Raw genomic sequence first — 27,493 nt, 5'->3', positions numbered from 1 at the left:
CGTGTCCTTGGTAACTGTGATTTCTTTTATATTTCTTGTTGGTGCAATGTGTCAGCACTGACAGCAAGAGAGATGTTTGTGTTTGAGGAAGGTGTGTGTGCGACTGTGTGTCTGAAATGCAGCCGTTCACACTGCATTGTTTCAGTGAGTTCAGAGTCCAGATCCTCCTCGGATGCAGGACTTGAAGTAGAACAAACAAGCTGACTGTGTGTTTTGTGTTCATGTACAATGTGCGTATGTGTGAGTTGGTTTTTGTGTGTGTGTTTGTGCATCTGCAGCGGATGTGTTAAGCCGCGCAGCCTTGAAAGTGCAGTGTGAATAACTTTCTCCTTCTATTCTGTCTCCTCTCTCCCCACATCCTCTTCCTGACCCCCCTCTCCCCACTGTCTCCTCCGCCCTCCCTCCGTCCTAATTCAGGAGAAGAACAAGGACAAAGACAAACGTTTCCGTCCCCTGTATGACATCCCCTACATGTTCGAGGCCCGGGAGTTCCTGAGGAAGAAGCTCATCGGTAAAAAGGTAAGAAACAGCGATGCCCCTTTTCCACTGGTCAAACAAAAAACCCAGTTAACACCCAGTAACATGTCAACTAAAGGTTTTACTGGCTCCCGCAATGGAGACATGTTATCCGGGTGAATGAGCTAATTGCTGATGCTGCACGTAACTCCTGGGTGTTACTGTGTAAATAGCCATGATACTTATTGTTTTTTTTACATCTAGGGAACAACAGTTCTTTAATCGTGTAAGAAGTTTCTGGTGTGTTTGTTGTATCGAACATGATTCACTGTGTGGGGGGGGAAATATTGTAAAGACAAAGTCCTCTTCTGGCAATGTTCAAGTTGTCGATCGACCTTTTTAAGCAGTTTTACCTGTGCTCAACCCACTCTGACCTGAGGCACCGTGTAATGTAAGAAACCTGAGCATTGTTTGAGAACAACCTCCTAAAACCCGAGGGTTTTCTGATTAATTTCCAATGTTTACACTTCAATTTCTCAGCGTCTGAAGCAGATAGAGACATGAAATAAAAAACATTTAACAGTTTAAATGTGTCCCTTGGATAAAAAAAACAATCCAGCAAACTCACCAACACCCTCCTCCTCTAACATGTCTCTTCCCGACTGAGCCTCACTAAGCAGGAACATCGCCTGAATCAGAATTTGCATTAATCTGCTTCAATATCTTTCCTGTCACTTAGATCTCCAGCCATCTGAAGTGCTACTTTAAAAACATTTTCCAGGCTAAGAGTGCTAACAAACAAACAAACTGCCTTTTCTCACAATGCCTTTCTCCTTTCCCACAAGAATTTCAGTGAATCATGATCAATCTCATCAATTACACGTCTCATCTCATCCGGCTCTAAAGGGAGAACGCACAAATGTCACACCCGGCCTTAAAGGTTTACACGTGCATGTGGTGCATTAGGTCTAAATAGGTAAAAAGACCCTGCGTATACTTGCTAATTTAGGTGTGACAGACTTTGACAGAGCCCTCTCAATCTTGTGTTTATGCTTGTATGTGAATGAACTTTATTGCCTCTAATCAGCTTTTAATGAATTAAACAATAGCTCTAAACAAGAATTCCCCCAGTGGCCGTACATACACTCCCAACACCCAGTCCCCCCTCACCGGTAACCAAACACACACATTTCTGGAGCCCTAAGCCACATATCAGTTTCTCTCCCTCTGTGCGTGTGAATACCAAGTACTCTCAGTAGATGCCCTGGGGCTCGGTATTAGCTCGAACGCACCCTTTAAATGAGCTGTGTTGATTTCCCCCTCTTGTGTCTATTGATCTGCTGGGTGTGTACACCCTGGGCGCCGCTATGATTTATACACATCTGACCCAGCGGAAGCCAGCGCTCAACCAGGGAGCACTTGAGAGACACACCACTGCTTGAACATCTGGCTTTTTTGTGTTGAGTTTGAATTGGAGTATGATTATAGGTCTGGAAAAAGAGAAACTGATGTAAAGTAGGTGCAGTGTTTGGCTTTGTCCCGATTTAAACGTAGCCAACTTTGCCAGTTTTCAGCAAACACAGCAGGTTGTCTTTTACACCAGGGTCCCTTCAGAAAATCTGTGAAATAATGTCCACATTGGCAGTAATGACACAGGGAGAAAAGGCCTCAGCCCAAGCTTTTGTCCACCATCGTATAGTTAAATGAATGAGGTTTTTGTTAATAGCTAACTTTAGCACTTGTAAGATACAGAGCAGCATTACAATGGAACCATTCTGGGAAAATGATTGGAGTCTTACTTTGCAGAAATCTACATGAAAATGCAGTTGGAAGTCCAGATAGATGGAAAACTCAGTCAGAATGATGCTTTTATGCATAATCACGCTGACAAAATGACTTCCCTCGACAAACGTTATCTCATAAATACAACGTTTCGCAGATCAGATCTTGGAGCTTAGACGTCCACAAATCAGTTCTCAGTGTGCTATTTAAAATCTCGGCCTCTGTTTCTGTTGATGCACTGAGGAAATGCACAGAGTTCAGGGGTCCAAACCACAGCAGCCAGATAAGAGATGGAACAAACACAACCGTGTCACATACTTTCAGAAGCTGACAGCAAAAAAAAAAAACATGTGCGCTGCAGCCTAGTAAACACAAAAACACGCACAGACTCGAAGCCAAAAAGCCAAGAGAGTATCTTTTGGCATTCAGTTCAGGAGTGAGATTCATGTCCCTGTCCCAGCCTCTCATCGCAGCCATTTTAATCATCCTCATTAATGTTTTTTTAATGACATAAAATTCTGCCGAAAGCCGGCTTTTGACGAGTGAAGCGAGAATAATGATCTTGCTGTTTATTTGTGGTGTTTGTGTTCGGGGGATAACGAGTGTGATGGGAACAGGGAGACTATAGTTTTGTCAAGGTGTACAATTACTGTACAAACATGAGCAGTGTTATGATGATGAAATGTGTGCGTAGCTCGGGTTTGTGGCACCAAACCTCACACGGGGCTGTGTAATAAGTGTAAAGTACCATGTTGGGGTTGTTTACAGACTTGCATCCTGGCTTTAAAACTCAATGGTGTGTGTGTGTGTGTGTGAGCACATGAATCCTCATGAATTCATCATACATGCACAGTTTATTACCTTGTAGTGCCTGAAACAAATACTGACTCATGCAAACTTGAGCCCAACTGATTTATCGGTTGAGTGATGGTTTCAGCTGATTCACGGCCATATCGATCATTTATTCTTTGCCAGTTTAAAGGCTTTTATTTTACAGAGTTTATGATGCATTTTGTGTGAAGGTTTATTTTCTGAAATCTAGTCCTATACAGTTGGTTTTATTTGTGTGTTCTTTTTATTTATAGTTATTTACAATGACGTTTATGAATAAACTGTAAAATATAAGGGTTTGATAATGACATCTTGGGAATTATAGATTTAAATTAATTCAGTATTACTCTGCAATATCAGCATCAGTCCCCAAAAATCCACATTGGCTTCTAATGTAAACCCAATAATGTGACTATTATCTGTTTCCTTATGTTTGCAACCCAAAGAAAGGGATCAAAATAATTCAGTACATAATAATGACACATCTCTTTAAATACCTTTTCTTGTTTGGTGTTATAATTGTTCTCCACACATGTAAACACAGGCACAACATCTGACATGGCTCAGATCAATCTGTGCTGTTTTTATTCTGAGCTTGATTTCACACTATTGCTTGCTCACACTCTGGGGTGTTTCAAAAGTCAACTCAGTGAAAAGGTTCCTGTGCTTTTGTGAGCCTCAGGCAAATCTCTGTTTGTTGTGTTTATCGGAGAGGAAAGTACGCATGATCGTCTATGTGTCGAAAGGAGTTTGTGTCTTAAGCGTGATAATGCATGTTTAGTTATTTTCGTTTTTTTTTTAACCAGATTGTGTCAGTGGCTCTGTTTACAATCTGCATTAAAATACATCCTGAGTGATCCAGTCATGTGTGGAGAGCTCTTATAGCAGGAGGACGTGCACTCCACAATGTGTGGAGGCTACAGTTGAAGTCGGTGGTCATCAGGGATCTGTTGGTCCGCATGAAAACAAATGCATCCCTGGTCTCCTAATTAGCACAACAAATCCTCAAGTCGCAGCCCATGCCAATCGCAAATTGCCTTTTACTCTTTCTCGCTCCAGTGTCTCGGCTGTAATTGCGTCAGTTCACACCTGCCATTAGATTGCATCTTCATGTGCATCTTGAGTGACCACTTCTGATCACATGTCCACGCTCCGCCTGCAAAGACCCGAGTGCTGTGTTGTTTTTCGCCAGTGCAGCTATAACAGACTCTCAGAAAGAGAGAGAGAGAGAGAGAGGAAAGGTGAGACTGAGTGAATCAATGCACTGTGTACAGCTCTACGATGAAATTAGATTTTACTTCAAGGAAATTGCAAAAAAAGGGAAAATGTATTTATGGTGGTTAATGTGACGGGCTGCTACAGATAAATCGATATCTGAGAAACACTGTAGAACAAGTATTTTCAGTTCATCGTGAAACTGTAGCAGGTCAGAGGACGTCAGCTGAGTAGGCCGTCCTCCCGACAATAGCATGATGTCAAAATCGGCTGGTTTTCCGTTTGATAGAGACATTTCTTTGCCTCTGTAATATCATTATGAAATACTACCAGTATACACAACTTCAATTGCATCTCCAATACTTGGGCACGTTCACATCTGTACTAGGTGCTGTCCTCTGAGTCTCTTTTTTTTTTTTTACCTCTTCTGCTTTATCACTTAAATCAGCTTAGATCAGGCCCCACACACTTCCCTGCTCTATCATTAAGCTGAATGTATATACGTACAGTATATGCCACTGTATTCCACTACATTTGATTAGTATTGAAGTTGGGTCTCCCCAGTGTGTGCTTGTAAGCTCTTTGAAGTGAGTTGGGTTTAAGTGGAGAGCTCTCGCCCATTTGCCAGCAGTAAAACCTCCTCGCTCTGCAAAATCAATAGCGGAAGAGCTCTGGAACGCTGCGTCCCTCCCATTCCTTTTAGTGTTGCTAAGACACAAGGCTAAAGCTCTGAATTATACCCTCTGTCACAGTGTTTCATCTTTTTTTTTTTTTTTTTTCAATAATTGCAGAGTCCCTGAAACAGCATTTTTTTTCCATTTCTACTAACATCTCCCATCAGCTGCCTTGGCAACAAGAAAGAATTGGTTTGGATGGACCGATGGAGGGATCATGGGTAAATGTTTAATATCTGTGCTACTTCGGTCTGATCTGAAGGCATGTTACATTTTCTGTAGTGTTTCTCCTGCTGGAATAATCTGTCAGCCAATTTGATGACTATTTTAAATAATAAGTACAACCAGGAAGGGTCACTGCCCTCTGCCGTGTTTTCAAACCCACGATGCACTGGGCTCCTGCAGACTGTTGCTACTCACGGTTTTGATAAATCAAATTTGAATCATTTATACCAACTGTTGGGATTTTTTAACTGCATTCTACTATGAAACTGGTAACCGTATTATCCGTAGAGAGGAGTGTAGTCGACCCACTTACTCTGTCATCCTGCCTTCCAACACTAAGCTCTATTGAGACAGATTTGGGGCTGTAAGCATTAGTAGAAGACTCTAACACCACCACTCCCCCTGAAATTCCGCTCCAGAGAAGTCCACTTACTCATTTCCCTCTCCATCAGCGGTGTGGTAATTGGGGTTTGACCTGGTGGATTCTAAAGAAAACACTTTGTCTGAGCGGGGTCTTCCCAGAAAGAATAACTGGAGGAGAACTTGAGTCCCTTGCAGAGCTGTCATTTCAGTTTATCATCGTAGTATCTTCAGTATCTTTGCATCAACATGCTTCACCTTCCCGTCCTGAGGTTGAGTTATCAGATCGACCTACAGGTATTCCCCTTGACAACATTTCCCTTCAAACCTCACAAACTGCCTCGGAGTGGGAAACAAGCAGATTTTCCCCTGACTAAACCTTCCAGGACGTGACTAAGCATTAACTATGAGTCGCAGTGTGCTGAGCTAAAGCTCAAAGCCTTAATGCCTCTGCTCTGCTTTAGGAGAATAAAGCGACATTAAATTCTTTTTTTCTATTAAACCCCCTATTCCTCATATCTATAAGGAGAGCATGGCGCTTTTGATCTTTTATAAAGCATATCTAATATCCATATTCAAAAGATTAGCTTTTTTTTTTTCTTTTTTTGGCCAAGCTGAGTCTATATTTAATAGCTTTCAGAGGCAGAAAAAAGAATTGGTGCAGTACCTGGTCTGGTCTTCCAAAAGAGAAATTTACAGCTTCAGGTGGTGATGAAATTGTGTCCTGGGCACCGCGTCAACTCTTACAATAATATATCCACGATTAGTTTCGTGTTGACAGCTTCTAATTTTGTTACCCAGTCATTGTAAGAGCTGAAAGTGAGATAAGGACTTAAACAGTTAATTATCAAGTAATAATGAAGCATGTCCTCAGATGACAATACAAAAACATACGACAGCTTTTTTTTTGAGTATTTCCTTCCTTTAAACAACTTCCTGTGAGCTTCCCCTTTAAGGTAGTCTAAATAGGCACTGAGGCATTTTCCCTTCGCTCCTTTCTCTCCATCATTCTACCACTGTCTGCCGCCATCTCTCTCTCATATACATGTCCCCACCCGCATTGAAATGACAGCGCTTGCATGGTGACATAATCCCAAAAAGCTTGATTTGGCTAACTTTATAAGTAGTGCTTCTTGTGCGCCTGGGTCTCAGCCTCAGCAGAAAAAAAAAGTCCAATGGAAATGTTGCATTAAGCCACTTATCAGGGTTGAGCACATTCGGATAATCCTGCGTGCTCAAAGTGGCTCCTGTTATGCAGCTGCTTGTGTTGTACTGTTAGCACCAGAGTTCCCCCCCCCCCCTCTTGTCCGTGTGCATGTGAGTGCGCGCACGCTCCGAGAGTGCTCCGTGCGCAAGGTGGTGTTTGATGCAGTGTGTATTTGTGAGAGTAAAGCCTTGGATTTGAGGGGAAAGCTCAAGGTTTGTGCGTTCAAGCAGAGTCTGAAAGTGTGTAGACCTTAGCGCCACCAAGTCCTATGGTGGAGGATCCAGATGGGGCTCCCTCCTCCTCCTCCTCCTCTTCCTCCTTCTTTTCCCTCTCCATCTCTTCCAGCGCAGCTCACTTCATTAAATGATAGCCAGCTGCGATTACAGCCTGCTAAAACACAGCAACATCTTAAGCACCTCTTTGACACACACAACACACACACAACACACACACAACACACACACACCACACATTCACACACGCGCTCTTCTCTCACTTCACCTTCTTACCTTGTTTTCCCTCTTGTTCTCATTTTCTGAGGCACCATCCCAATCACTTCTGTCTTTAGTTTTCCTCTTCAAGGCTTAAACGTGTCCAGAGATCTCTCCTGTCCAACTCAAAGTTAGCTTGTGATTGGCTGATACCCCAGAGTGTGTATAAAGATGGACGACACGTCTCCACTGTCGAATGCTGATGTTGTCATTCGTGCGATCTGTCTCAGCTGTCGATCACGACCTTTCATGCTTAAAACTATCAGTGTGATAAGAACGACCTTAAATGACAGAAACCATCTTCAAGAAAAACATATCTGACGTGTACTGGGACTTAGTTCGGTCCATGTCCCACCCACTAACATGAAGTCTATGACCGTGACTGGTCGTGTGCGTGTGTCAGTGGGACCTAAATATCATTGCACCAAACCATGATCACTACAGCGCAGACTCCGCAAGATGGTGGATTTCATATCCAGGTTATTTTTGGCTTCATTTCTGGATAGTGGGAGCGTTTTTCATCTCGATATACAATCTATGAAAAATGTCTTTATGTTCCATGTAATGCATATAAACACAGAAACAGTCATACACAATGAACATGTGTGTGGATACTTGTGTATTTGTAGAAACACACAACAGATACAGCCTCCTGAACATTGTTATGCAAACATGCTACAAACAAGTTTCCATCAACAGAGCAAACTGAGTCTCCTCCTGCCGCTCATCACATCAGTCTAACAAAATAATTTTGTCTTGCTCTCGTCCTGCTGCCCTTGTCCTTATCACCCCTCCCCTCTCTCTCTAATCCATCCACTGCCTCTTCCCCTCCATCTCGCTCTCCTCTGGGGGCTTCTTATAGATAGCTTTGCCTTATCAGGGAGATCTGTTAGATGGCCCGTGGAGAATGGACTTGGAACTCCTCTAATCTAACATCGTGCGGTCAAAGTTTATAATCTGTCATCACCCCGCTTAATGGGGGGACCACTGTTGTACTGGTTTCCAGCTTTATATTTTACTGTGTTCAAATCTTTTTAGAATGTTTGTCGGCTCTTGTATTCCTGTTTTTCACAGCTGTCTTTGTCTCACATCCGTGACGTGTTCCTGGTCCACGCACGGCCACCGAACATAAAAGCGTCCACAGATAAAGCAACGTGTTATTTTTTTCTTAATTTCAACGGCTTCACTTTTCAATAAAGCTGAATAGACATCAACCTCTGTCGTGTCGGGGCCACGAGTAGAAGAAGAGCTTTGATGAGGTCGGGATCACATCATTTCCTTTTTGACTGAGACAATGGCTTGTTTTCGTGGTTACAAAATTAATATGGAGAAATTGGAGGTAATTTTAAATCTGGATGAAAATATTGTCCCTGCTAGCATGTAATAATTAAATATAATTTGTCTGTGGTTTGCAGATGTTAATTTTAGATTATCATTTTCCATTTTGTCCCATCGGTTTCATGTTTGAGATAATATCGCTGTGCAAAAAACTCTACACGCAATATCTCTATCTCTATACAATGCTAAACTAAGTGAAGGCAACTCTATTGTTCAGCGACATTAGTAAGCGACCCACACATTTTATTTTTCTGCTATAAAGCAGCTTCAGAAACATAATCTTTTGTATTTAGCAGTGCAGCCAGCTGTGGCTTCAGAAAACCCTAATCCGTCTCCCGCTCTCCTTTTTTATCTTTCACCTGTGCTTAAAATACAGACAACACATTCAGCCGAACAATTCACCACCGCACATTCACTTCACCTCGACAGAATCTTTGTTTCTGCTCGCGTCACCTTGTCCTCATCCCGTCCATCTAAAGACAAGTCGACGTCATTCAGTGTCCTGTCTGGCGTCTCAGTAATAGGCCTGTCTGCGCTGAATCCATTTGACTTGTGTCTCTGCAATGACGGCACGTTCCCACATCATTTGTTCCCTCCATCACATCTGTCTGACATGGTTGACACATGGCTCTTAACCTGCCCATGGTGTGTTGTGTTATTGCTGCATCACCTGCTGTAAGTGCCGCCTGGACCGAAGTTGCCTCTCCTGTGCCACAAACAAGAGATGGACCGATTTTGCCTCTCGCATATGAACGAGGCAGCAGGAGATTGTCCGGGTCAGACGCGTCCACAACAACAGGAATATTTCAGATGAAGAGTGACATCGACGACTTCGACACCGATGTGCTGTAAACAAAAAAGCGCTCAAATGTTGATGTCTTTCCAAATTGATGTCTTTATCTTCTAGTTGTATGGCTCCTCTTATTTGTCCTGAGATATTTGTATTCACCTTACACCCCAGCCTGTCCGCTCCGCTCTGCATCGGCCAATCGGCTTGCTGCTCCCTCACTGCGAGGGAAACCTAGCCACACGACAAAATCACGACTGTTTGGAACGAGCCCCCCCCCCCCCCGTTGACATCAGGACAGCAGAAAGTCTACACAGACTAAAGACACTTGTAATTTGGCTTTTTGCAGCTAAAGTAATTGATTCTTGCTGTTCTGGGTTTGCCCCCTCATGGTTGAATGCACTTATTGGAAGTCTGATGTTTAATGTGATGTGTTCTTTATTTTTTGTGATGGGGCTGGAAGAAAAGTAAAAACTGCAGGAAAAATTTCTGAAGCATCTGACTCAGTGTCCCCCACATACAATTGTGTCTTGCATTGGATTTGTTTGTGTGGAATTCCACACAGCGACTGTGTGTTAATACGATCTACTGTGACTTTGAGAAATGGGACACACACACACAAGTCAAAACGCTCCTAGCACTTATTGTTACCTTAACTGCCATTGTCTTTTTTTTTGCCTCGCTCCTCTTTGACGTGTTTTTTGACCTTTTGTCTGCTCTTGTTTCTTTAGGTCAACGTGACAGTGGACTACATCAGAGCAGCTACCGGCCCCGGAGAAGGCACCCCTGCCTTCTCAGAACGCACCTGTGCTACAGTCACAATTGGCGGCATGTAAGTAATGAACCCGGCATCATCCACTTGCTTTCTTTCGATTAGTTTATTCAGGTTTACTACCCTAGGTTTCCAGCAATCTTCACTGACATACCACACAGTGTGTTATTTCTCTGTGTTAGAGGCTCCACCAACAAATTTCATTCTATCACACAATCTTGTCTCCCTGTGTAAAACTTAAAAACTTAAGGTCATCTGATGCAAGAAGACACAGAACAGTCATTTGTAAACGCTTTGTGATTCACAGGGAGATTAGAAGTTCCAAAGTAACCTGAAAGTGCTCGGCTTTATTTTAATTTTCACGAGAGGGGTCGTCTCAGTGCAAGCAATTATTTTCTATCTACAAACACTTCTTTGGAGGAGCCAGGTTTATCCTTTTGAAACGTGTATTCTTCACAGATCTAAACGTTATTAAACTGTTCGCGGGTTGAAATGTATTCAGTTCTGTGACGAGAAGAATCTTTAATGTCACCTGACTTCAAATGAACCTTCAGACGTCTGTTCTCAGTCAGAAAAAAAAAACAGTTTAAAGCGACGCTTATCATCAGAGCTGTCACATGGAAACATGGCTCCCTCGTCTTAGCAGTGTTGTATTTCATAGAACATGCTCACACGGAGGTCAGGACCTGGCCTCGTGACCAGTCCCAGCATCAGCCAACGGTACCAGCCGCTCCGCTCCACAGATAACAGTTGGCATGCCCCCCCCCCCCTTATGATAGCAGAGGGCAGGGGCCAATTCAGTCATTCTGGTGGAGGATTTGACCTTTGATGACCCTGTCTTATGCCGTTTTGCAGTATTTTCAATTTTCTCCCTTGTGCTAAGAGACTCAGTGCTTATCTCATACCTCTTTTACACCAGAATTAGTGAAAATGTTATGTTATTTTTTAAATGCCGGTAAACTCACCTTAAAAAAGGTGGTGACTCATTTCCATCACCAGTAGAGGAGGAGGGGAGTTTGCCTTTCTGTTTTTTCTGAGTCACGTTGAGAAGCTCTCTCCCCTCGCTGTCTTGCCAGTGTTGCATCTTGCATGATGTGAGGAAAACTTATGCCTGGAAATTAAATTGCGTGTCGTAACTTGCAGCATCGGTGCGTGCAGTGCAAAAAAGGGACGAATTTGGCCCAGTTCGTGTTTCCATCTCTGCCAATTGGAGCCGATTAAATCCTGTCCACTGCAGAGTAAATTTAACATGGGAATGAAATCTGATTGTGCACATTCTCATTGCAGACAAAAGTTTTGTCCAGTGAAAAAGGGGCTTTACCTTGTTTTGGAAAAAAAAAAAATAGTTTGCTTGATACTTTGTGGAGTTGCTATATTAAAAGCCACGTAGGGGTGATAAGGTGAAGGTGCTGGAAGCGGACACCTCAGTTTTATATTAAAATACTGTACAATGTAGAAAAAGCTCAATAAAACATTTTATTGGTGAGAATAACTGTTGTCAGCTCCTGTAACACAGGGACACGCGAATGCACCCAGTGACACAAGCTCAGTTTTTCTCTTATCCCTTCATTTCTTTCTTCCTACACTTCAACTGGAACGCTGATGTCCAAGGGCTAGCCACAAAGTGCTGCATTAAGTACAACAATACCCCCCTGCTCTGCCCTTCATCCTCTCCTCTGTACACCAGCAACACAGCGAGGAGGAGGTGGTTAGTCAAGTGTGCAAAGTCAACATTTAAGTGACCTTTGTTCCTTAGCGGAGCCACCTTTGGGATTCGTCATGTCCTTATTTTCTTAGTTTTGTCGAGCCAGCTCGCTTAGAATTCTGTATGCGGCCACTGTTTTTTTGTTTTGTTTTTTGTATTAAAGTCATCTCTCTTTTTCACCTCCACCAGTAACATAGCAGAGGCTCTGGTTAGTAAAGGCCTCGCCACGGTGATCAGATACAGACAGGACGACGACCAGCGCTCCTCCCACTACGATGAGCTGCTTGCTGCAGAGGCCCGGTGAGGAACACACACCTGACACGTACACACACACTCCCTTTCATCTCCCCTTAACATGAAGCTACACTCTTGAATGTCTCTCACCAAACCTTTTATTACAGCCACTTTCTACCATCGAGTTGTGTATGACTCTAACAAACTTCGCTCTTGAGAAGTGGAAGAGAATTGAATGTGACCTTGAGGCTTTTTAAAAAAAAAAATTGCTTTTACATCCAAAAGACAGGTTTAGCATCTCAGCCTGTCGGAGCCCACCGCTGCTGCACTGTCCCCAGGAAACATGTCATCGCTGTCACATATTCTCTCATACATGTATTGATCAACCCCCCCCCCCCCCCCCTTTACTAAGCATACATGCCTGGACTCACATATACACCCCCCCATGCGCTGGATGCTAAATCAGAGTCTCTCTTTACACAGGCCCTATGAATATAATTATGTGAAGGTGCAGCAGAGAGATTTAGTACGTGCTTTATTACTCTGCCACAGATTAAGATCTGCTGGCTATAGGTAGAGCAGATGCAGCCACAGCCTCTTTTTATAAGACCCCCCCCCCCCCTCTCTCCCCTCTCTCCTCTCTCCCCTCATGCAGTGTCACTGCTCGCCCGCCCTCCTTTTCCTGCTCACCCCCTCCTCCTCCTCATTTCTGTCTTCCTTTGCACATTTTGTCCTTATTTCTCCACTATTGCCGTTTCCACTTTTGTCCTTCTTTGGCCTTGCTCTTCTGTGTCTCCTCTTCTACCTTTTCCCTCCCCCTCCCCCCCCCCCCCCCCCCCGTCTCTCTCTCTGTCCCTAGTGGGGTCTTATTAGAGTTGATGAGAGTTTTCTGTCTATTGCCTTGGTTTTATTTTTAGATCCTCCGCACGAGGCCAATGGCCCGAAGCCTACAAGGAACCTCCTCCCGGCTATTAAACGCACATATATATATTTTTATATGCATGCTTTCATAAATGTACATACTATCTCAGAAGCAATTGTGTGTGTGTGCTTCCCAGTGACCCAGTGGTGGAATCATTCCTCTCAGCAGCCGCAGCCTCAGTGGTCATTTTCATCTCATGTGGCCCTTGAGGCTTTTTAAGGCAGCGATCGCCAGCACCGGTCATCATTGCTAAACCCCCCAGCTGGCTCTAAAGAAAGCAACCCATGTCTCTCCACTTCTCCTCATCCCTCCATTCTAACAATAATGTCTCCACCAGTGTGATTTCTCTGCCACCATTTCCACTTTTCATCTCGAGCCTATAGATTATCTTGGCGGAGAGGAAAAAAATCCCTGTAGTGCTTCCAATTGAGCCATAATGGCAGTTCAGGGAAGAGAACCTGGTATAAATTTACATCCTACTTTCCATCCCGCTATCTACGGTAGTTACTCAAAGAGCCCTTATTTCTCCAGGTCTGTTCATCCTCGAGCTCTGTGCTCTCTCACTGTTATAATGGTGTTGGTGATAAGTGTGTTTTGTGGTTTGTTTCCAGGGCCATCAAAAACGGGAAAGGTCTGCACAGCAAGAAGGAGGTTCCTATCCACAGAGTGGCAGATATCTCTGGGGTAGGTATCTTTTAGCACGTGTTTGCTACACCAAATTTTTATACGACATGCATAACCGACATTTCCGTGTATTCACTGATGTAATGAGTATAACTGCGGACTCATTTACACACAACCCCTGTGACTCTCAGATGCGTCAGTGCCCAAAAGCCACTGACTTGTTCTATCACACACAATAAATCTCAGAAGACGATCTATAATCCTCAAGTCACCCACTACCCCCTTTCTCTCTGATCCTCGCAGCCAGTTCCTTCATCTTAAAGAAACCGAGCGTCCTCTAAAAATAATCATTACCATTAATAAAACCATCAGCTGTGCTCGGTCCTGGCTTGTTTACGTGTGCCCAAGGGCTTGATGGAGGCATCATTTGGCTAATGAAGCCTGATTGGGAGCGCTCACCAAACGAACATTAGTGCAGCATAGCCATAAAAATCTGAGTAACGAGTAATGAGCGATTGGTACACATTTAGTTTTAAGCATGTTGTTGTAAATGCCACAGGAGAAGGACGCTGGTTTTAAAATGTGATCGCTGTGATGTGTTGTCGTGGCTTCTGTTCACCTCAGGGTAACACTCCCCTTCAAATTTGAATTGTGTGAAAGCCAGCCCCGCTTTTGTTGTAAATTACGTTCCTTTTTAATGCATAAAATCATTTCCCTTTACCTCTTTGGTTTCTGAGAACAAATCCATCTCTTGATGTTCCCCTCTCCAACACAAGGGGGTCACAGTCCACTTCAGTGTGCAGTCTCTGAATGGCCATCGTTATATACTTTTGATAATCCACCGGTTGGTTGACTGCGAACGACTCAAAGTTGAACTTGAGAAACATTAGCACCTCATTGTCTGTCTCACTTGAGCACTCTTGTTGTACTTGTATCCTCCTTAAGGCTAAGCGGTCCCAGCATTTGGTGGTCATGAACATGCTCTGTAAGTTGCTGTTTAAAGTGTCGTTAGAATAAATTTACAATTTATAAAGGCTCTTTACCACAGAGAGTACTTAAAGCTAATTTATTCTGCCTTTACATACAAAAAGACATGTGTCTAATTGTTACCGCCCACAGTCCTTTACTAGATTTCATGGTGACAGTGGTGCAGGTTGTGAGGATGATTTTAAGAAAGAGGCAAAAGCAGTGTTTTTTTTCTTTGACTCTCTCATCACAAAGTTCGGTCATTATTGAGATTTCTTCTACACTACCCCCGTTTTTCCTGTGGTACGTGACGATGTGCACAAATACGGACGAAATGAAAGCGGAGTATGGGCAGAACGCTCAGTCTGTTTCCATGTACGTACAACCAACGTTGAGCATAAACGAGCCTTCAGGGGTCAGATGTTGCTCTCACACGTTCCACATCATCATCAACATACCCTCCCTGTGTCTTATTGTGTCAGCAGGACAGATAAATGACTGCACCCTGTAAAAATAATTATGGCGGGGAATTGCTGTGCTGACTGAGTAACTCCCATGACTCTCTGGGAGTTTTAATGCATTTTACATTTATAAACCTCCAACCCCTTAACTGGCTAAATTGACCATATCCTATGTGTAGCAACGACTTGGGAGTAGTTGCGGGGGGAAGTGCTCAATAATTGATTTACTTTAAATAACACATAGACAAAAAGTAATATATGCCACACCTTGTTTCCAGCTGGAGATCTCACGTGTAACTCATTAAAAACTGTCCCAGTAACCCAGCCAGGCTGCATCAGTGTGAGAATGATTGTGCTGAGTCATGTATTTGTGTGTGACATGCACATCAATGCCATGGATCCCCTCTAAACACTCCCTGATTAGCGCCTCCCTGTCATTGGTTCAGGTCAGATGCTGTTATACGCAGCTCCTCCCCGCTCTTAACATTTCCGTACGTTTCCAAAAAGGACTCGGAGGATTTGCAGCACAGTCCAGGATCGTTGCCAGTCAGTGCCGGTGGGCATGTGTGTGTGCACACCCGCATGCACCAGTTGTTTGGCTAGGCTAATGTAATGAGCATTCTTATAAAAAGGACCAAAATAGCAACACCGCCTCCCACCTCATCCTTCCCCTCCCCTCTCCTCCTTTTTCTTTCCCTCTGCTCCTCTGTGATACACACCCGCACACAACTTTACACTTGCAGCGGCGCATTCCCCACGCACATGGAAACACACGCACTCCCGTACGTCAGCATCCTTCAGCTCAACGCTGGAGGTTTGCAGAAAAGGGATTATGTACATTGAGTGGGATGCAGTCGCAAATAGAGCAGAGATGTGTTTATAAACGTATAGTGTGGGAGATGAACAGAGGAGGTGGGAGGAGAGTGGATAAAGCACTTGACTCACCTCGTACCTTTAAAGGTTGCATAATGAGGTCCTCTCTTCTCACACGTCTCTTCACCCTTTTTTTTTGTCGCTGAACCGAGTTAGACTGCAGCGCCAGCCCACAAGCTGCAGGTGAATGTGTTTGTGTGCACGAGAAGGTGTTTGGTTTAGTTGTCTCCCACTCAAGGGACTATTTCAGACTGAGGTGGGTGGAGTTCAGTTGGTGCATCTAAAGCACATACCCTTTATTCACAATGTCATCGTGTGCATGTTCCATCTTTTCTGATACAGCTTTATTTGTTTTCCCTCAGTCAACTGTAGAAAATGGAAACTGCATTTTGGACTCTCCTTATTTGAACTCTATCCTTCTCTTTGCTTCTACTCAGATGTCCACACTGCCCCGCACATGGACACACAAACACACACACGGCTCTGTGACTCACTGCTCTGTTGTGCCTACATGCTCATGCCTGAAGTAGGCACATATTAAATTATTTTTCTATCGTTTATGAATCTTCCCCCCTGCTCCTGCATCACCAGCTCTTCTTGAAATCCTCATGATTTAGCTCCGCTTGTAATTCTGGCCCGGGCACACCAATAAGCTTGTGACTCACCCCCTGCAGAAGGAGATGGAGGCAGGGAGGGATGAGAATTATTTCTGACTGCATGACGTTTCAAGATGTGTCAGTGAGAAGTGCAGCGGACTTCATTAAGAGTGTCCAACATTTAAAGAAAAACCCCGGAAAACATATTTACTCTATCCCGTCTGTTTTGGTAGCTTTTCGTTTGGCTGAGTTTTACTTTCTAGATCCCATATCCAGATTTTTTTTCACTCGTACAGATGGTTACTGAGGTGTCTTTGTTTGTCTAAAACAATTATTTATATTTTGACATATGGCAAATCATTAGACTGTATTTATTTAGCTGTATTTATTGTTTAATGTCACATCTGTCTCTTTCTTCCTTCCATCAGGAGACACAGAAAGCCAAGCAGTTCCTGCCCTTCCTGCAGAGGGCTGGCCGGTCAGAAGCGGTGGTAGAATACGTCTTCAGCGGCTCCCGCCTCAAGCTGTACATGCCCAAAGAAACCTGCCTCATCACATTCCTCCTTGCCGGTAGGTAGATCTCTTTTACCCTCCTGATGTGGCCACTTAATTCAGAGTCCTCTAAATGACTCACCTCTCATTGCTGGGAAAAGTTCAACGGCGTATATATTTTAGAAGTGGACAAAGTCAATTTTCCGAGTGCTGCAGTTAGTACAGCACATAGAGAATGTTCCACGTTGTGAGTCCTGCCGGCTCAGAGGTCAGAGCGTCGGCCCCTCGTCACCCCGCTCAGCAAGAAACCCCCTGACAGGGCAGGAGGGTAGCTCTGTATCTGCACCAACCACCACCCACTCTCCTTCAAATCACCAGGGTTGTCGTGAAGCATGTGTCACCTTTGACCTCACCGTCCCCTCATCTTGCTCTGTGCCACGTTTAGTAGTGTTCATCTTCATTAGAAACAGGCCACTGTGTAGAAGTAGCAGGAGGCTGCAACTCCACATTCCAGATCTTTTCTTTTCCCTCTCCTCCTCAAAGTTTCTGAGAAGGTCATATCGTGAAAACTTGATATCTCCTCGGAATGTAAAGTTGGACCATTTGGCATTCAGCAAGAGTCAGTGTTTTTTTCCTGCCTGAAAGGTTGTTTTTGTTTGTGCTTCATCTGATTGGCAATACAAGGGCACAGAGGACAGATACTTTAATGAATTGGAATCATACGGAAGCAGAGCAAGTTTTCGTTCAGTCATTTGACAAATAAATGATCAGCTTTGGTTTTGGAACGATAGTCGAATAATACAAACCGTACATATAGAGCCTGATTGATAGATTGGCCCTTTCCGGGGAAAACATTTCCAATACCGATGTATTGGTCGCACTTTAAATTTAAATATTAATATACATTTAAAAATTGGTGATGATGTCATTTTTAATTGAAGCTTGATATTTTACAGTTTAACTATCAACTCTATTATAAAAACAAAAGAAGAAAACACAAATACAACCAAATATATTATATAAACATTTTGAATTAGTTCAAAAATTTAAAAGATTAATCTTATCTCTTATTTCTTCTGTACATATTTCATAAAAGCATGTATCTACAAACATATGTGCAGATACCGAAACGTCCACGAAGGCTCAGCTTGAAAAAATTGGTCTAAGGATAAATCGACTTTGGGGTTTTATAAGAGGCATCAACACAATTAGTTGAGATAATAATGAGGAGGATTAAACTTGGAATTAAAATAATCCATAGTAGCAGCCCTGGAGAGAAATATGTCCTCTCCTTTAGTCTTTCAGGCTGAGAAAACAACAGTGTTAAGCCTCGGCCGAGATGCAGATGGGATGAAATACACAGTGTTTGATCGCAGGTCCAGTCATTTATTTCCGCTCCTCGACTGTCTTGACAGTTTGCGCTAGTAATAAAAACACTGAGACTGTATCTTGGCAGCCGGCAATGATTTGCACATCCCCTCCGATCATGGGAATGGTGAGAGCGCCTATCCCATCCACCGCCCATGATACTCTTTGTTACTGTTGCAATAGAATCAATCCATTTCAGTCAGACGTTTCCTCGCCACACTCTTCCTCTCCTCTCCCGTTTCCAGCTGGATGAACACCACACACTTCTAATAAACACCCAGATTCAGTTTAATTATGCGTGGCTGAATTGTTGATGCATTAATTAATTTCGTAATTCGCTTCTGATTGTCTTTCCCTTTCTACTGATGGGTTTCGTAATTAACATTTCCTTTTCTCTGTCTGCAGCCTGCTACTCCATGTAGTGACATGACCCTTGCCAATAGGCAATCAGCATATAGGACCATACAAGTTTTTTATTTTTTATAACTGCTTTATGTTTGACAATTCCCCCTTAATAAGATTACTCAACGTTAACACTTGAAGGTATGTGTGGGATCTTTATATAGCCCTTCTTTTCTGAATGGGTTTTATTCAATCAGGGGTTATTAGCAAATGGTAAGAAGCACAATAGAGCTGATGGCCCCCGTGCAGGTTTGATTAAGGTTGTCCCCAGTAGAAAAAATTAATCTGCTGGAAATTGGATAAGTATTGTCTACAATATAAACATTAGGCTGCATTAGCGCTGATTGATACACAGGATCCCATCTTTTGTAATTTTAACATCTATTCCAATTAGATTCCTCGGAGAGCTCCCTGAGGTGTGTGTGTGTGTGTGTGTGTACCTTCATCGTCAGCCTCTTTTTTCCCTTTCGGCTTGTTTTCATCTTCTGGAGATTGAATGTTTATGAGATGAAACATTTATATCCGGAGGGTCTTGACCTCAGTGTTTCTGTGCATGTATGTCGTCGTATGCACAGCTTCCTCTGCCCGATAACTGATGTTAAACATTTAACCATACATGAAATGAAGTCCGTAGGCCCTCTCTTATCTGTCTACCCGCAATCTCAATGTGCTCCCTATCTCCTTCCACTTTCTCTTTCCTGTCAAAGTCATATCTTTCCATGTTTTATTCCCCTCATCTGCACCATAGGCTGTGTTTAAAATGAGACGTGTGATAAATCGGCTCCTCCAAGCCTCATGTGTTTATCAGTGTATGAAACATTTCAGTGGTCGAAGGTCGCAGGTCCTTGGTGGATGGAGGCATACGACTGTGCCACAATAATTCTAGTCCTCACGCTGTATTCATTAAAGCTACATTTTTATTCTTACTCATTTTACGGTAAATGATCTCAAAGCAGCAAGTGATTTCACACAGCAAATCAAAATCCACATCTTTGAACTCCTTGCCCAGCAGAGTTTGTATTTGTGGATTTTATTTCCCTCATGTTAACATTGAACCACACTCATTGCAAGGACCCGTTGGTCCTCAAAGCCTCTGTGTCTTCAATGCACCTAGGCTCCTTCCTTTTCCTCAAGTTTACCTTGATGGATAAAGACAGCGCTTGAAGACAAACGGGGGTGAGGAAACAAAGGGAAGCAAGAGGGCCGGAGGTGTGCTTCAGGGGTTGAAAGGAAGCTCCCTCTCCTCCCACATCACACTTCCTTTCTTCTCCTCTAACTCGCCGGCCTGCGCGGTGTCACCTGCGTATGCAAGTTTGATAAAGGGTAAAGAAGTCATCCTGTTCCCGAACGGAAAAGGGATTTGAGAGTGTGACGAGGGGAGGGAATAGGAGGATGATGAAAGGAGGGGGCGGCGAAAAGAAGAGGTGTGGACGCAGAAAGGACAGACGAGGAATAAAAAGGAGGGTGGCGGTATGAGAGAAGACAAAAAAAGAGTACAATTGATGTGGAGTATGTGGGTTTAAGGGCCTGTTGAAGCCGACTGAGGCCGAGCGGCGAGAAGGCTGTAAAAGTTTACTCGCTTCAGTAACTTTCCCTGAGTTTCAGATGGAGGCCACAGCAGGTGAGGTGTACTTTGAAAGTTCCTCAGAAAGGTGTGTTGAGCAGCAGTCTGTCAAAAAGATGAAACACTCATCACGCGGACACAAAGATTTACAGTGTCAGCGAGAAGCATTAGCCATCACACAGTGGGTGGCTTAGTGCCATTCATCTTGATTTTTGATATCGGAGGGTGTGCGTGGTAGTTTGCCCGTGTGTGTATCTGGTACACCTCCTGCAGTGTGCGAGCACAGGACAGAGACGAGTGGTAGAGAAGGTGAGCAGAAAATCTATAGACTTCTTTCCTAGAAATAACTCTTCAAACAAAAAAAGTTTAGCATAGTTTCAACTTGAGGCAGAGAGAAAAAGTCTGCAAATAAAATGTTACCGTGCTCTGCCGTGACCTCTACGTACTGGCGTCCTTGTTTGGAGCCGCAGAACTGCATCACACTGAGATTCACATGTTTATTAGAAGTGTGTGTGTGTGTGTGTGTGTGTGTGTGTGTGTGTGTGTGTGTGTGTGTGTGTGTGTGTGTGTGTGTGTGTGTGTGTGTGTGTGTGTGTGTGTGTGTGTGTGTGTGTGTGTGTGTTCGGAGGCCTTGAGACACATTTTAAGGCCTGCCACATAATAAAGTTGCTGGTGAGGAAGGAATAATAACTTTGGATAATAACACTTTATTGGTGTTAAATTTACTGCACTCCGAGCTGCAATCTTGAACCTAAACATAGGCTATGAGCTGCATCAGCCTATAGACAAATCAGTCATCCACCATAAACCTTGTGCCGCTGCTGCAAGAGGGAGATGTCCTCAAGCCCTGGAAATATGCTCTTGTCAAAGCCTGGCTAATATTGAACGGAAATAAATAAAGAGTTGGCCGTGCATGAGTAGTTGGGCTGCTGTCTCGTGAAGGTGGAAGCACATCTGGGATTCAGTGAACTGAAGTCTACAAGAATAGTGTAATGAGCGTTCGTAACGTGTCACAGGTCTGAATTCAGCCCAAACCTCATTATTTGGGTTAAATCACCCAAACAGCTTTGCACAGATAACAGGGGCAGTTTTACATTTAAAGAACCATGGAGTTGAATTAATGTTCAGCTTAAAATGTATGATTCCACACATGTATTTCTTTGAGTTCACTATCCAGTCGCTAAGATACATGTAAATACAAGGCTGGAAAAGAGCTTTACACTCATATGAGAACCATTTCTCTGTGACCGATACTAAAAGCAGATATGATCAGTCACAGTCTGTTTTTTTGTATTTTAAAGTTTAACCATAAACTTCATTATAATCAATTGTGAATGAAAAAAAAAAAGAATTTGAATAAACAAATGCAGATCTTTTCAGCGTTGCTTATTATGTAAAATAAGAAGTTGTAATATCAGTGAATATTGGCAAACGAAGAAGCCAACACCTAAGTTGTCTCTGAAATTCTTGTATTTGCTGATATATTATCCTCCGACAGATATATCAGTCAGGCTCTACTTTAGAGAAGCGGACGCAGCGCTGCCTGAATCTCATCTGAGGTAATGAGGCTGAACATTCGAGGGAAGCAGCGAGATGATGGTGAGACAGAGGGATGGATTGAGAGGATAAAAAAGAGGGATACTTATACAATCCTGGGCTTTTCACTCAGAGCACACTCCTGCCATCACCCCCACCTGCATCTTTCACCTCCCACAGACCTCCTGTGTTGAACGGACTTGTGAAAATACTATAAGACTTTAAAACTTCACAAATATTCACACTGACACACCTTTTATTTTTTGCGTGTCACAGCGTTAAACGGTCCTTTCACCGACGTGTCAAAAATAGAAAATTAGTAATAATATTAAAAATTGGACACTAATTGTGTTCACACTGAGCTGACTTGTCACAGGACATGATCAAAACAACCCAGGCTAATCTGCATATAGACAATTAGCGTCAGTGTTTACGCCATGATGCAGTGGTGACACTAATTCACAGCGGCCATGTTTCTTCCTCTAGATGCGCAGGATGAAGCTCATTTTCTCGGTTCGGCTGGCGGAGGCAGGGTTCCGCTCAATTCTGTTCTCACTGTAGGGTCAACTGAAAACACATTCTCTTACAAAGTATAAAAAAATATATTCGAAATTGCCCGGGAGGAATGAACGCATGTGAATTTATCCGGTTGGTTTTGGTCTGTGAGAAGAATCTCATCTGGTTCTCGCTGAATAGATGCATACTGTGTTAACTGCATATTTACATTGTACATGCATATTAAAGGCTGCACGTGTGGGGGGGGTGGTGACTCAGCTGTCATCCATGACGTTCGAACTCGTCTGTGTGATTAGAAATACCTCAAATGTCAGAAACCATCAGAAAAACGTTGCACTTTGACTTTTTAGTTTTGTTGTTGTCCCATCCACTAACATGGAGGAGGCAAGGTTTATGAGCTTCACTGCACTCAGCCACCAGATGGCGATTGAGATACATGAGAAAACACATTTAATGTGTTTGATTTCTTGTTAAAACTCTAAAAAAAACAACAACAAAAAAACTCTAATAATGAAATAATCTTTCTCCTGTTTAAGTCTTAAATATGTTAACATATTATGTACAGGGTTAATTTAGGTCATATTAATGTTAGCATGCATTTACCACAACGTCTCACATGCTTAGAGTCTCGAATATTAGCAAAACTACAAACAAGGCCGAGATAAACTGCTGTTTCTAAGGTTATTCTCTATTAGACTACCTCATCATACTGCTATCACTATTCTATTCTATGTGGATGGAGGAATTGGCAGAATTTACAGTGAGGCCAAGAAACAAAAGGATGTGCGTGCATGCTTGAGCAAGAAAGGTTTTTTGTTTGCGCTAAGGGGGCAGGCAGTATTTCATCAGGCGCGTGGCTCGCCCCAAGCCACAGATTAAAACATTACATCTTCTCCACGGGGCCTCCCAGCCCATCTCTGAGTCACGGCTCTACGGCGGGGCAGGGGAAAGAGGCATGGTGGGACACAGGCCGTGGGAAGAGATGCGAAGCGGTGGCGTTATTAAATGAAATGCTTGATAGATTGTGATCTTTCTGGAGTCGGTTAAAACGACATGAATTGATTTTTCTTTTTTGTTCCAATCTGTTTATTCTGCTGTTCATCCATTTGTTCCATCATTTTAAGACGACAATTCTCCGCACGTGACGCTGTTCAAGTTTTTTGCGTGTCTGCTTATGTGTTAGGCGTGATGTCGGGAGTGATCAGCACATGTCTTGTTTCCCTCTGAGATCAGATAAGATGGATCTCCTGTAGTTTAGCCCAGATGTTTATCTCAGTGTCAGGAACGAGTTGTAAATCACGGCGCAGGTTAAAATGGTGCAGTTAAGTGACTCGCTGGCTCGGTTTAAATGCTGCGGGGAGGAGACCTCGAGAACTGTGTGTGTGAGTCGCAGGATATTAAGTGCAGTTAGAAAAGCTGTTTGTCACTTGTCAGTATTTGACCTATTTTAACCCTTTTTAAAAAAAAAAGTATAATCCTATAGATTTTTCTTTGTGTGTTAAGTCTTTTCGGGGACTTTTTTTAAAGAGCTTATAGTTTTGGGTTGCGTACGCTCGCTCCTGTGGGCCTATAAAGCCATTTGAGACATTGTGCTGTACGTGCTCGACAATTTCTTCGTCTGTTTCATTCTTGTCGCCTTTTGTGTGAATTACGCTGCAGAAAAATACAGTTCCAGCCCTTTTATTATAACCCAAGCCGAAACTCAAATATCCCTCCTCTCAGCAATTACTTCACACCAGATCTTGCTAACAGTGTGCAGTATTAACCTCTCTTGTCCTTTTCTTTTTCTCACATTTTGTATTTCTCAAGAAAAACAGACTCAGACTACAACAGCAGTTTGTTTGCCTCAGATTCAACAGACCTCTGCTCTGTGTTGATGAAAATCTATAAGTCATCGTGTCAAACCTGCCCCATTTTAGATAACCGTTTGTGATTGGCCCACAGCATGGAAATCAGTCCGACCCGTCTGTGAGGGAGAATAATGGTGAGCTCGCTGATTGGTCCGGTTCCCTGCGAGCTTTCCTCTTCTCTCCTCCTCTTGATTCTGGCTCTGTCGTAGCCACAGTGTCCCACATGGAGGCCCCGTCCTGGTCCACTTCTATAAATAGTTTCAGATGATCTTGGCCGTCAGTGTCGTCTCCTCCTCCTCCTCTGCTCTCTTCAGGAATACTTGTCTGTTGTCTTATATTGAACGTCTGCATGTATATCGGCATATTGAACTGTGTATTGATAACTGTAACAATATTTATTTTGACTTTGGCATTTCTAAATGTAAAAAACACATTTTTTACCACAGCTGAATTTAGAGAACTTGGATTAGCTGCAGTGCAAAAGGTGCAGAAACTTGAGGGTAAAGCAGAAATTTGCATGTATCCAACAGTTTTTTGTGCTTTTATGCTGAACACCTTTAAGTTTTAGAGAGGGTTGACTCAACAGTTCTTCATGATGCTCCGGTGCTGACTGTCCTGTGGCCTCATTTTACCTTTCCTGGGTCATTTGCCCCTCTCAGCCAGAGCGAATACGCTGATGTCTCCAGTTCTCGTCCTCGTAAATGGGACAAACAAGGACATTAAGGGAACAAATAAAGCTAATCAAAAATATAGCATCTATTTTGTTACTGATCCTTGCAAGAAAACAAATGCATGCTGGTAAGTTAGCTCCCTCATTATACTAAGATTATCTGCAAGGGTTCGGTCACACTTTTGCTGTTATCTTTTCCAAACAATGCACAACTACCTTTTAAGAAGCTAAAACAGGGCGAAGACAATGTTCTTGAATTAAAAATACATTTGTATTTCCAAAACAAGATAATTATACGAATGTGGCTTGTTGAACAGATCTCTGTACACTGTGTCCCAGATTAACGTCGCTGAGAAACACTGCTCCATTGACAAGTTTTAAGGTGTAAGTACTAATCAAAAGAATTTGGAAAGGAAACTTAAGACAAGCCGTGGTGTTCATGTTACATTTTAAATCTTATAAACACATCAATTCTTTCTTTACTCTGCACATTTATTTCAAGTTCGTAATTTGTTTTCTATCTTTCACATTGGCACAAGAGCCCAGCAGCATTTTCCTCAAGGGAAAACTGAATCTCTCCTAAGGATACTTTGCATAAATCAATACAGCACCAACATGCTTTCTCGTGCACGTTTGTAGTGTTAAAATTCCTTCTGTGCTTGTTCTCGAGAACTCAACATGTATACCTTCAGTATTCAGTGTGTTTGTCTGCTCCTTCAGCATGTGTTGTTGAACATGTTGCGCATACACACTTTTCACTCCTAAGGGGATAACACACAAAAGGAGTGATTCTTCACTGATAGGAGGTGTGTTCCTCCCATAGAGGCTGCACATGTAAAATTCATAGTGTATGCACAGAACGTGAAATTTCTGCATTTCTCTTTTTTTTTTTTAGTACATAGAAAATCCCACAGCCTCAATACCCACTCATTTCCCTCAGGCTGATCCAATCCCACCTTAACTTTATATAGCTGCTTTCAGACATGCACCAATATTCTCCTGAATGAATTTCTTGGTCAGTTGCTCTGGACATTTTCTGGAATTATTCTTGTGTCTATGTACTTTTCTATCTAATTCATGCGTCATGTTCTGCCTCCTGAATGCTCTCTCCAGACACCACCCCTCACCTGGACACAGGAGATTTGTCTGTTGTTTGTTGTGGACACGTTTGATGCAAAATCTCCTCCTGCGTCACCTCTTGATGAATAATTATCCTTTTAGTTGACATGAGTTTATATATTTTTTCCATTTGTTGTCAGGATCACTACAGGTCCCAAAATGTGTCGCTACAAGTCTGTTCATTAACCTGCAGATGTTTGTGATGATTTCTTCAATTTTGACAAATACAGCCAGTTTATGTCTTGTGGTGTTTAATGACTTGATCGTGCCAAACTATCCAGGGCACCTTGCTGTTCTTTTGATTAGCTGCTGCGCTGCTTCTCTAACTCTTGCGGTTGTTCCTGTCTTTCCAGGTATCGAGTGTCCACGCAGCTCCAGAAACACGCCCGGGGGCATGCAGGTGGCTGAGCCCTTCAGCGAAGAGGCCATGCTGTTCACCAAAGAGCTGGTGCTGCAGAGGGAGGTAAGAGCTACAGCGGGACATCCCTGGCACTGATTTCATCATTTCTCTTACAGTTTCACCGCCCGTTCCCATGTTGGGGAAACTCTTGATGTTCTGCTGCTTTGGCTCCTACAATTTTTTTTTACTTTCACACTCGCAGTTCAACTTTAGTTTTGCATTTGAAGACCAGATGATGTTGGTTCAGAGATTTGTGAAGAATATCTATAATATACTTGTAATACAAGCTGGTGAAAATCCTAGCAGCTTCCCGACACGCAGTCTCCCTGTGTTTTTGTGTTGAATAACAGACAGCATTACAGTACTATAGATTATCCCCATGTCTCATGTTGATTTGATGTTTGATGCCGAACTTTTTCATTAACAGCAGTAAATGCATTATTTAAAAGACAGTGGTTTTGAATAATTAATTATAGACAGGATTTTTCTTGTTTCTCCCAAACGCTTTTCAAGAAACATGTCGGCATTTTCAATTTTACCACCAGAGAAATCTACACTAGTATAAAGTTTGGTTTCATTCAAGTGTTTTTCTTCTTGTGCATCTAGTGCTTGTACGAAGACACACTGACAAAATGGTTGACTTTTAAAGTGCAACACTCTCTGTATTGTGAGTGCTTTGAAATCCCAACAAAAATCCAGATAAAAGTGGGCTAGACCACACACACACACACACACACACACACACACACACACACACACACACACACACACACACACACACACACACACACACACACACACACACACACACACACACACACACACACACACACACACACACACACACACACACCCTGTCCTGTCCTGTCCGTTTGCTCCCAGTTTATGGAATGCTCACCTGATAGTGGATCAGTGCTCTTGGGCTTTAGAAAAACTCCATCCACTGTGTGCCTGTTCATTCACATGCTAATAGGTTTTTATAAGAAGCAGTGAACGGACCAAAGTCATGATGGAACTAGCTATAATCCTGCCACCACTTATCCAGGCCGCACACTCC

At 43.0% G+C, this 27,493-nt stretch overlaps 1 protein-coding gene across 1 annotated transcript in view; it reads left to right on the top strand.

Moving 5' to 3' along the window:
• Positions 1-27,493, top strand: part of snd1 (staphylococcal nuclease and tudor domain containing 1) — a 168,797-nt gene that overhangs the window by 27,727 nt on the left and 113,577 nt on the right. The window contains exons 11-16 of the mRNA XM_069520370.1: positions 418-519; positions 10,098-10,198; positions 12,033-12,143; positions 13,611-13,683; positions 16,948-17,089; positions 26,390-26,499. Coding sequence (XP_069376471.1) covers positions 418-519; positions 10,098-10,198; positions 12,033-12,143; positions 13,611-13,683; positions 16,948-17,089; positions 26,390-26,499 — 639 coding nt within the window. The remainder of the gene's footprint in view (positions 1-417; positions 520-10,097; positions 10,199-12,032; positions 12,144-13,610; positions 13,684-16,947; positions 17,090-26,389; positions 26,500-27,493) is intronic.

This window comes from Paralichthys olivaceus, chromosome 23, assembly GCF_024713975.1.
Source record: "Paralichthys olivaceus isolate ysfri-2021 chromosome 23, ASM2471397v2, whole genome shotgun sequence".
NCBI classification, from domain to species: Eukaryota; Metazoa; Chordata; class Actinopteri; order Pleuronectiformes; family Paralichthyidae; genus Paralichthys; species Paralichthys olivaceus.
The sequence above is the reverse complement of the archived record's forward strand: the minus strand, read 5'-3'. Positions and strand labels throughout refer to the sequence as shown.